Source organism: Phalacrocorax aristotelis, chromosome 18 (assembly GCF_949628215.1).
Source record: "Phalacrocorax aristotelis chromosome 18, bGulAri2.1, whole genome shotgun sequence".
Classification (NCBI taxonomy): Eukaryota; Metazoa; Chordata; class Aves; order Suliformes; family Phalacrocoracidae; genus Phalacrocorax; species Phalacrocorax aristotelis.
Genome location: NC_134293.1, coordinates 5,994,131 through 6,006,258, shown reverse-complemented (window position 1 = coordinate 6,006,258; position 12,128 = coordinate 5,994,131). Strand labels below are relative to the sequence as shown.

General features: G+C 38.2%; 1 protein-coding gene across 3 annotated transcripts in view; it reads right to left on the bottom strand.

Annotated features, from left to right (window-relative positions):
* Positions 1-2,720: 2,720 nt before the first annotated feature.
* The window catches only part of NLK (nemo like kinase), a 64,269-nt gene continuing 54,861 nt past the window's right edge, over positions 2,721-12,128 (bottom strand). For 2 of the 3 annotated variants that reach the window (XM_075112740.1, XM_075112739.1), the window contains 4 exons: positions 7,644-7,730; positions 5,668-5,866; positions 3,786-3,879; positions 2,721-3,245 (listed from right to left, as the gene is read on the bottom strand). In XM_075112740.1, coding sequence (XP_074968841.1) covers positions 3,191-3,245; positions 3,786-3,879; positions 5,668-5,866; positions 7,644-7,730 — 435 coding nt within the window. In that variant the 3' untranslated portion in view covers positions 2,721-3,190. Of the gene's footprint in view, positions 3,246-3,779; positions 3,880-5,667; positions 5,867-7,643; positions 7,731-12,128 lie in introns of all 3 variants that reach the window. The other variant, XM_075112741.1, reaches the window with a different exon arrangement.

Below are 12,128 nucleotides of genomic sequence, written 5' to 3'. Positions count from 1 at the left end.
TGCATCACCTTCAAGATGTACACACAAAGAGATTGGCCTTCCAATAGCTGGGCGTTCCTTTGACAGTTTGTGAATAATTTTGAAGTTATTCTTTGCACTCACTACTTCTGTACTCTTCTCAAGGCACACAATAAAAGGAGATGCAGAAGCTACATTTAGAGAGCTTAAAACTTATGATTACAATCGGTAATTCATTCCACATTGACATCAACAAAGCTTAAAACTGATTAAAACACAACTCTGAAAACTGCGAGCCAGATTTTAACCTCATTGGGAAAGAAAGCAGCTCTCTCGCCGACCTCACGCTTAGATCACTGTGTACACACGTGTGCTTTCACTTTAGAAGCAGAACTCTGTCAAAGACAGCTCTTTCATTGTGATCGACTTACATTAAACATGTAAAACGCAGCTGAGGCTACAGAGAACATTAAACATTACCATAACTGGTTTCTATATATATTTGCACACACAGTTGTAGTCACACATTTGCGCCAATTCCAGTTACTCATTCTGCACAGTGCCTTGCCCACATTCGTATGAAGACACGCTGAAAGGTAAATGTCCAAAAGACATTTTATTCTTTTTACATTTATGAATGAGACTAACCCACGGACCTCTAGCGATTCGCTCCAAAAAATACGCTGATGCACAGAGTGGTCCTCGCCGGTCGTGTCGCTGTGTGCTCACGCCCTGACAAAACCGCGTGTCAGAACGAGGAGACCCCGGGAGCGGGCTGCCCGTTTGTACTCTCGCGCTGAAGGAGAATCTCACGAGCAGGCTAAGTAACAACGGCAGCGATTTAACGGCAACTACTTTAGCAAGAGACAACCATGAAACAATAATGACGCCACCATCGCCAGCTCTAAAACATGTAAGAATTTAGCTCATAACAGCATGGAGACTTTTAAGAAGAGGTTGGAAGAAGAGGCGTATACATGAGCCACAACCAGTGTCTGCCCTGGGAAGAGAAAGCACGTGCTAAGAAGGCTTATTAGTTTATTTCTGTGAGGCCCGGAGGCTTGACCTATGTAGTTCAGTTTTTTGATCTTTCAAAAGGTCATACTCATAAAACGCGAACACTTTCAGTCACATTCTACACCACCACCGCACGTGGGAATCTTTGCGTTAGGACTACAGAAGACAATGAAAGCATTTGTGCCGAACAAAAAATGACATGAACTTTACAAATTAAGTAAAACCCAGCCGTGACTGGATGTCTTTCAACCTCCCAATAAAGTGCAAGTCGATTGCTCGTTTTGATCTAATCAGCAAGTTTTGCCTTTATCCAGGGTCAAGCTTAGAGAGTAAATTAATATTTTGTTTAAGGATTCATACGTATGTGCATATACATGCACATATATATGTGTCTGTGTGTGCACGTGAGCGTAAAAAACAAAACCATACCCAAAACAAGACGTTATAAACTCTTTTTACTCTTATTCATTTAGGCAGCATTTAATCAAGATTGCAACAACTTATTCTTAAATAAAGGTGGGAGATCAGGCAGGAAATAAAGATACCACCACTTCTTTTTCAAATGTCACATTTAATGTTTTCACCACTGTACTTCAAATCTACATTTTACAAAGTGACCAGCAAGTGTGCCACATTAACTGACCAACCTCTGAGATTTTACCTTTCATACCAGTGTCTTCTCGGGCTCTTTTAATTAAACACGTTTCTCATTCAAGTGAATTGAAATGCTTCAGTTGGTTTTATTCTCAGGAGCCTCATAAAAAACAAAGATATTGCACCATCTTTGTTCAGTTATTCAATGTTTGTCTCTTTCACAGCAAATAATTACTTCATTGAAGTTAAAACTTCCAAACATAACTTACGCATAGTCTCCAATTTCAGCTCAGATCACTCTTGTTGAAAATACTCTGCTAAATACAGATAACTTACAATAACTTTAACAGTTAATTGTCCATAACAAACACCATGGTTTTTCTCCAGACCAATGCTCAAATTTTAAGACCACCCTTTAGTATTTCTTTGTACAGGTGAAAAACAGTCTTCAATTTTCTAGTCTTGTTTTAAATATAAAAGTTGGAAGGGACATTCAAGTTTCAAGTCTCCACACTGAACTTAAAAAAAAAAAAAAAAAAAATCATGTGGAGGTCAACAAACCAAGTTGTATACTCCAGGAGGTAGAGGCCTTCAATTTGTGTTCATATATACATATGCACAGAATTCAGTGTTCCAACAGAAAAAGAATTAGCCAAAAAGTAATAAAAGTTATTTACTACTGTGACATTTCAAGACTTCCACAGCTTCGCCTAAAGACACGAACACAATTAACATAATTCCCTATGTGCTTTTTTTTTTTATCGTTTTTTTTTTTTCTTGTCTCAACTGTCCAGTGCAGGAAAAAGTTCTCACAAAATTTCACAGACCTAAAATGTGCAAGCTAGTTTCTCTCTATACAGCAATGATGTCAGGGATCTCTGAAATTAGCCCATGAATGGCATTATTTACACACATAGAAGATGCATGCTGGGGGGTTTTATGTAAGAAAGAGCAGAAAAACTTCTAATAAAAATAGATTAAATATATATATATATTTATACTGGGTAAGGAAACAGAAGTTTAGTCTCTCCTAGTCACAAACTCATTCTCTCTACTCACAACATTTGATTTTAGAACAGCACACATCACCATCACAGCTCTAGTGAGAAGCTATTTATAGGATTTGATCATCAGGTGACGCGCCCACTTACCGCGGTCACTGTCACCTGATGTGACTTCATGATTGGTCGCAGTCAAGTTTTCTGTTTTCCTTAGTTTTAGAAAACCCAAAATCTTCAGGAATGGCTCAATATCAAAACGTATGTCTATCTTTTTGTACAATCTCACTTCAATAAAAAAAAGGAAAAAAAGAAAAAAGAAAAAACCTCCCCAAATTTGGTTCAATTCTGTTTGTTCTGAGCTGAGCCATCACAGCTGCACTAGAATTCATAAAACACGTGCAACTCTGGGTAAAATATTTTCTTCTAAAAGCACAACCACTTTACAAGATTAAAAGTCTAGTACATTTCTAAATATTATTCATATTGTACAAGTAGTGGTTGTTAATTTAAAACTTCATTAGTAAAATTACAGTACAAGCATGATTAGCCTCCAGAATTGCAAATCCCAGACTCCAGTGGAAAGCTACATTACATCTTCAGTAGTATATTAATCTTCCACTTTATTCCCAAACCAGTGGAGATGGCGGCATCTCGGATGGTTGAGCAACTGTGGAACTAGAATGCAGGTGACAGAAAATCAGTGTTCATTTGCAATAGCTAATAGACGAGAAACCTAATGCTCCACCAGTAAGCAAGCATTTCAAGGAAAACAAAAAAACCACCCACCAAAGCCAACCCCAAACACCCCAGGACCAACAGTTAACTACACTGACAACAAATCTTTTGCTATATTTTATCTACTTATTTTCTTAACCATTCTTCATCTATCTGTCATTAATTTTAATGTCTTTACAGCACAATTCAGCAATCAGTATTCAACTTGTCAGTCTTTCAATTCTAATTTTTAGTCTGACTTCTGTACTTTTACGCAAAAATATTACTATTAACTTCTGCACATTTTACTTAAATTCTAGAAGAATTCATGAAAGTGTTTTTAAAACGTAACCATACATTTCCTTAAGGTATTTTTTTGCAGAAGTAATCTATGAGCCTTTCCTACCCTCAGAAACTTAAAACATAAAGACATTTTGGATGTGTGAATTCTGTACTACTAATAAATGTGAATTAATATCAGATGTGATTACATACAGTTACCTAATAAAGCTCTTAAAAGCAGCAGACTGAGGGTTGATGCAGAGAGGCACTCTGTTTCCTTTCTGCTGTTCCAGAATGAACTGATGAATTATTTCTGTACATAGGAGAAAAATAAAACACACCACGCCATTAATACTTTTTGCTTCAGTAAAATGCACCATAGACTGGAGGAAAATATAGTTTCCTTTACTGAAAGTACACTTTGGTAAAGATTAAAGAACTCCAGCTTCCTCAAATCTCGCTTGATGCTGTACCTTATAGCAAAAATTCACGCAGAGCTCTCATACGCACACTGAAAGAAACGTTTACAAAGTAAAATCCTAATCACCACTATAACACTGAACTGACGATAACTGGTTATAGATTAAATCCGAATTTTAGGGCATAACTTTTTGAAAAACAAAGGATTAACTTGAACTTGATGTGCAAACACCAAGAATACAGTCCTATTACTCAGTCCAGTTTGATTCATGAGTTCAGTTCCTACCACCAAGCACAAAACTGCCACTTGAGATGATTAAAACAAAAAAACAGATTGTCATAAGGAAAGAGGAACTCTACATACAGTTGCCAGACAAAACATCTTTTCACACACATGCAAGCACACACCCCTCCCTGAAAAACAGAGCCTGGGAGGTTTGGCGACAGGCTGCTCCTCATAGATGTATCTATAAGCAGCAGCGATGGCAGCCAGCACAGAGCTCCATACGCCCGGGTGGTACGTTAGAGGCAACATGCTGGCATCTGCATTGCTGCCAGCAAACTTTAAAGGCAGCTTTTAGAACAACAGATTTCAGAGAAGACAGCACATCTATGTACAGCTCTGACAAGTGGTGGCCAGAGAGAGGAGGGAAACGGAAAGAACAACAGGATTAAAAAACGTTACGTGAGCCTGTAGGAACTATAAATGTGAATTTCAGAATTACAAGTTCAGGCAACATCCGAAATAAATCATGCTATTGTGGCAACATCATGGAGTATTTTTGTCCCAAATGACCAAATTGTTTGTTCGACACTGCTGAGGTACCACATTTCTTCTCCCCCTCTTCCTCTTGAGTTATTTGCGCTGCCACCAAACAGAACCGAAATCCCTCCTGCTCTTTCTCACATTGTATTGCTCTCATAAAAGCACTGCTTTCCTGGTTGGATCTGATATCCAAAGAAACAAAGTCTATTTTATGTCTTGTTTGCTATGATGCAATCAGACTTCAAATCTCTAGTGCCACAAAGCGACTGCTGCCATTCAGTAACCATCTGCAGCAGTAGTTTCCTCTCCCAGGCCTCAGGACTGGTTTTCCTCACGACACCATGTCACGACCCAGAGCGCATCCTCTGCATTACTGCCAGACCCGCAGCGGGGCACCAGCAACAGAGCTTATGACAGCGGCTGCTGTAGCGGCCCTTGACGTGGACATTTCAGCGGGAGCACCGTGATAGATGAAAGGAAACAAAGCAGGAGAAGTACGAGACTACTCAGCTTCAGTTCCTTGACGATGCTGACCCTTTCTGCAGGACAGCTATCACGATAACACCTCGCACCCCAAAAAAGCAACAATAGTGACTTCCCTTTCCACCCGGTGCAATCCTTCAACAAACGAGTGGCATGGGGAGCACTGGCATCAGAGAAGGACGCTAATAAGGTTTGAAACCAACACACTTCTGCATGTCAGCTAACGCATGAGATATATTATGCCAGAACATTTACAAGCAATTCTGTTTTTTTAGTGAAAATAAATTCTTTCCAGCATCTACTATGGAAAAATACCTAAAAGAAAAAACCACCTGGGTTAGTGCATGCATCCAGACTGCACATCCTAACTACAGACCACTAAAGGATGGAGCAGGAAGATAAATGCCGGTGCAAAGGTTAATTACTACTCACCTTTAACCTGCCGAACAGAACTGAGGTTCTTTTCAAAAGTGTCATCAAATTTGGGATTAGTGATGGGTTCAAAATCACTAGTATAAACTCTTCCAGTAGATGTGGAAAAACAACATTTACACATACAAGTATGGTATCGCAACCGCCCTTCATCAAGATATGGGTGAGCTAAGGCATCCTTAGCAGATATTCTTTTGGACTGAAATATTGCATTTAAAGGAAAAAAGAGAAAAAAAAAAAAGAAGTTAGGATATTTTCAGATGTATTGAAACAGTCTAAAGAATACTTACACGTCCATTAATTCTAAATTGTTTTATAAACGCCTAATCACGTTAAAGGATTAGTTCAGGTCAGAAAAACGTTTTACATCTGCAAACACTGCCACTAGGGGGAAGATTTTACTTAAAAACAAGCAGCCGTTAGCTTTAGTACAGAAAGGTCAATGTTGCTACGATGACATTGACCTTTCTGTACTAAAGCTAACGGCACAAAATGCTAATATGATTTTTAGAAATACATTTTTCAATAATTAATTTCTCCAGATAACCTTCAAATTATGACTCCTACAATGAATCAAAATAAGCACAAAGAATTTAATGTTAGCAGATACAGCATTTTGTATGTCCATACTCTGCAAAATATTTTGATGTGTTCTTAAGTATATATTTAAATTAAACCATGAATTTAAGCTTCACTGATAACAGAATAATTCAAGATATGGCATCTGGAGTTCTGAGAAATACTCTACACATAAAGTTTCAGAAAACAAGCAGTGATGGAAGTGCAAGGAAGAAGGGAGTCAGAGCAATGGTTTTAATTATAAAGTCTACTTCCACGTTACGAAGGCTTTCTTTGTGCATAACTCAAGTACTCAGTCTCTAGGTGTCCAACACAACCCTGTCAAAAAAGGAGAACACTGTCTGCTTCTAAAGAATCACAGCCAGAAGTGCTACTGCAAGTTCAAGGTGTAATGAAATCATTGGTATAGGTCAATCAAAAAAACCAAACCAAACCTCAAACAGAACAAAAGTACTTGCTCGAAGTTACAGAGCAAAAGCAGTGGCCAAGCCTGAAGTACAACCCAGCTGTCCCAATTCCCAGGGTATCTTTTAGATGAAATTAAAATCACCAGTTGTAAAGGATTGTCCTGGTTCTTCAAAAAAGCCAAACCCACGTTTATTTAAATGTGGTTTGGGAATAATTGTCTTCTGAGTGTCAAGGGAGTTAGAAAGGAAAAAAATTAAGTTTGTTTATGAGGAAGTTATGGTTGAACACTTCTATGATTTTGTTTAGTAAAGAGAACTTAAGGTTTAAAAAAGTAAAATCAGAAGGTACCGCCTTCTGAATACTTTATCAATTACAAGCTTCCTCCTTTGCAATTCAGTCAACTTGTCTATTTTGCATTTGAAATGTTAGGGATTTTCCTGTAAAGATGAAATAACTAAGATCATCAATTCAGGTATCAGATTTTCTGGTGACAATTTTGTATAGTAAGCCCAAGGGATGAAATCCAAAATCCACAGCAGCAAATTTTTATTAGAAAAACAGATGCTCAGTGCAAAAAAAGACCCTGTTATGTGACTGTGGGGATGCAGAGGGAATTTTTTGTGTGTTGCAAGACCATGAACACCCACGCATCTCTAATTAGAACTGCATCAAAGTATCTGATGTTCTGCTACCTACACCTAGCTAGGAAAAGATAGCATGATTCATGAACGCCCTCGTCTTTCTCACTCTATCGTAGCTTTCTTCAAAAGACCACTATATTTTAAAGGCAAAACCCCCGTTCCAGGGGGAAATTAATTGACCAATTATAAGATGATACTTTTACGCCTTTTACAGACCCAAAACTACTGAAATGCAATGTAGAAGAAAATCAGTTAAAGCAGTCCTTTACTTAAAATCATCACGTAAGTAGTAGCCAACAACAACTCTTAAAACAAAAAGTATTAGAAATAATTTTAAATTGTACTTACTGGATCAAAGACCAACATTCTGCAAAGGAGATGAACTGCTTCATGTGTAGCTTGACTGGAAAGCGTATACAGGACAGGAAGGGATGGCTGTAGGGGAAATAGGAGAAAGAAAAGTAGGGATAGTTGTCCTGTCAGATCCATCAGCAAGACAGCAGTGTTACAGCACGCGCTATTTTACAGTTACCAAGGACAAACTTCTTGTTAAAAAGGACACGCGCTGCTTAACGCTTTCCAAGGCAATAATCGCTATTACAAAACTCAGCAATTGTAACCAATCTAACTGATTATTATTGTTCTCCTTAGTTCAAATGCGATCCCTGGACAAACCTATATTTATTTATTTTTCCATATAGGCACCGCTTTAAGCTGTAGCTCCTCTGGGGTTTGATTAACGACATCATTTCCAGTATTACAATTTTCTGATCTCAATCACTGCCAAATAACGATTATTTTGCTTTTCCTTACCCAGGCGATCCATATCTAACTGGCAGTGACATCTAGTACAATTAAAACGACCTTCAGGCATACAGCACTTTACATAGAGATAAATAGGCCAACTACCCGGGCTTGAAGGACTGGGGGAGGGGGGTCCAGTGAACTTCCCCCTTGTTTTATAGGGCGGTACCTGGGGGCATGAACCACATGGTTAAAAAAAGCTGGAACAACCCAGAAGCTGACAGCAGCAGCGTGATTCCTGCTCTGGTTAGCCCCACACAAAACAGCTCGGCAGATCGTTTTCCTCCTGTATTTCCTCATTTTGCTCACACTCACAAGCACGACAGCCTGCCCATTCTGAAAGTTTCCCGTTTTCCTTAAGAGCGGAAAAAACCTTGTGATACAATTACCCTAGCAAAGACCAATTTTGAAGACTGGGGACATCCAGCGCTTTCTGGGAATACGAGCACATAACCTTCCCTACACTATGGATCTGGAGGCAAGCGCAAGTCCCCCAGCGATACGTGCTGCAGAGCACAGGGATTATACAGCTGCGGGTATAAAGACAACTGCTTCTCCAGCCTCAGCAACACTGTCGGGCCCTGCCAGTTCAACAAGCAGATAATATTTTAACAATATTTTACTCAACATATAAAGTTGCCATTTGACAACTCTTAACTGCACGTACTCTCTAGCCTGAAGGTCTCCTTTGACTCTGGAATTAAAAGTTAACACTGAGGTAGCAAAACACGAAGACAACCCCTGTCCCCACATTCCTAACACGTAGGAAGAAGGAAGAAGTACTGCCTGAAGTTGCCCACAATAAAAAAAACCAAAACTAAACTAAATCAACAATAATGTTTATGTGATATGCCTTTCATTTTAAAGCATTAACAACATCCTAGGCTCTCTGGAATGAGCTTCAAAGACACTTTGTTTTTTTTTAAGCCACAACGTCAGGTTCCAAAGTCAAGTAAAATATATCCCTGCTTAATTGACATTGTTCCTATTCCTATTAATCTTAAAGAACGTCAGCAGAGTGCAATACAGTTAGTCTTCAAAGTAAATAGAGTCTTGCAAAACGAGAACAGTTACTCCTCTAAAATGAGGGGGGGAAGTAAGATGGGGAAAGGAAGTCTCAATTTTCACACCTAGAAGAAAGCAAAACCACAAACCGATTGAAAAAAGAAACCAAAACCCCCAACAAATGCAAAAAAAACCCAAACCCTGGAGGTATTAGGCCAGGCACTGCTGCAAAGAAAATTCCTACTACGGAGTGTGGTGCTTCCAAGTCCAATAATCCTAAAATTATATTATTTTTTTTTAAGGAAATAAACCGTCACGTACAGGCGCAGCCACACATACCTTTGCATTCTTGAAAATTCAAATAGCATTCATATTAGCTAGCAAATGCAGGTGTTGGGAAGAGCCATTAAGGCAGGAAGAATTATACAGGGTGATTCACTAGCGTGTGTGATTAATTACTATTGAGATGGGGGAAGAATATACTAGCCAGCTGACAGAAATGACTAAAACCATTCTGCCTAAAATATAACAGATCAATTGAAAGCTAGCTAGTGTATTTATGGGACAATATTAACTGACAAACTTTGCATGGATCCGCAGGATTTCCAGAACTGCATTAACTTTTAACTGGTATGCAATGCTAATATTTTGCAGGCATCTGTTGCATCTACCTATTTAGCAAACCAAATGAAAATGTTATTGAGTTGCTCTAAATTTGTCAGTATATCTAAAAATTATGCCTCCACAGTGACATCATTGTAAGTTAACCCTGAACTACCAACTACACCACTACGCACTTCTCAGCCTTAGTTTCTAAGTGCCCTCTACAGAATGTAAAGCTATAATATTTGGTAACTTCATCTGATTTTTCTAATTAATAAGTACCATCTACACAAAAAAGCACCATCACCCAAGCACTGTGATTAAGTAGGTTTCATCCATATACTGGGGCAGAAAAATGTGATTACATTCCTTCCTTACAGAAGCTGTTGCATCCAGTACAAATGCAGGATGCACTTTTTGTTTTTGCTACACTTATGCCCCTTGTCTGCAGCTTGTTCGCCATCCCACGAGCATCTGGGTATACACAGCTTTTGGGGACAGCATTTTCTCAGGAAACTGCAATCAAGTCCACAGCTAGAGATCAGAAACAGTCCTGACAGGGTACTAGCACGGGTAGAAGAAATTGACAAAAATGGAATTTCTGTAAGATTTGATTATCATGGAATCAACAATCAGGCCTTTTAGCAAGTAAGGTGCATTATACCGGATCTCTCTTTTCCACAACAGAGCAAGCACGGACCACAACAGGGAGGGAGTGAACTCCCAACACATTTTACTTTTAGAAGTGGGTCAGCACGAGACTGTCAGTGAAGTACAAACCACTGCTTACGGTACTCTGTGAATGTGGGAGGAGACGCTCCTCCTCGAGCTGCCAGTTAAACAACTTTATCAATTCACTTAAATTTAGTTTGAAGTAAAAATTTTTAAATACAAAACTGACAAAGAAGTCTGCGTAGTATGTAAATTTTCATTATGCCAACACACAGTGGGGTGGGTTTTTTTTTAAATCAGAAACTTCATGCGTTAATCTATTTTTACATAAAGCAGCAAAACGCTTTACTCCTTAACTCCTACTATGCTCACCTACATCAATTAAAAATAGTTTGTGTGACAAAGTAATCACCAGTTTCTAACTCGTTTCTCTCTCCTTATTAATCTAATTAAGAAACTGGTAACATTTAGCTATTTATAACCAGCAAAATCTCAATTTTAATAGCTTAAAAGCCATGTGTTTGCATTCAAACATGAAGTGCACTTGAAGTTGCAAACTGAGAAATATCATTAAAGACATCACCTAGATGCACTGTAACCCCCATTTCCAAGTTGCCTATGAGCTCAGCAGCTCCAAAGACTGTTCAACTGCTGTGGCACTCCATGAAAAACTAATGTTGTTTTCCTCAACAAACACAGAACTAACTGCTTATTTCCTATGACTTAGTGGCTATAGGACATTAAATCTGTATTGGAAACATTTTATACCATTTCACCTCACTTCCTTTTAAGTATTCCCATCATTCAGGGGGTCAAGAGACACACAGGTTCAGAGGCTTGTACAAAAACAGCCTCGGCACTGGGATTAGAAAATCAGAAGACATTCTTGAACCCATTTCAATTCTTGATTAAACATCCTGGTTTAACAAACTGAACAAGGATAACAAATAAATTCCAGAGTTCTTTCTTACGACTACCAACAGCACAACTACTGCACTTTGGCAATGTCAAGCAATTATCAAATTATCAGAATTGAAAACCAATGTATTCGGTAAAGTATCTGGATATATTTGTATACTGCTACATATTTTTATACATAAAGTGTAGTGGATGTACTTCTCCCAGCTTCAATCGCTATAATTTTTTTTTAAAACATCTCAAACCTTGAAAGTGCAGGGCTACGCGCTTAGAAGTTACAACTCTTCTAGCACCTGATAGCAAAAAAAAAAAAAAAAAAAAGACTATTTGTTTTAAAACTGGTAAAGAAGGTCTTAAGGAGATCCTCCTATTATTAATGTTAAAAGAAAAAAAACTGTCATAAAATGGAACAGAGACAACTTGATATAGTGAATCAGAAGCGCCAAGGAGGCAGAACTCCCACATGTTAATAATATAGCAGAATATATATTCAATGCTCATTTCTATGGTAACTACTATTGTGGTGAGTAGACATTTGAGAAATCACTTCAACATGCAGAAAATAAAGATGAAAACTACTGGAAAGATCTGATGTATTAACATGTACAGGTTATTAATTTGGTTATTTTTTACTATCTAACAACCAAAAATGACCATATTGGATGGACATACTGCTTTATTACTGCACTGTGGATTCCTGCATAACCATTTCTTTGTATCTATTAATAACATATTTCATTCGCCCTCTTTATTGTCCAGTCAGCATAATGACATCATCCTGCCTTTTTTCTCTGGTTCGCCTTTTTTTTTGTTGTTTTAAATTAACTTTTA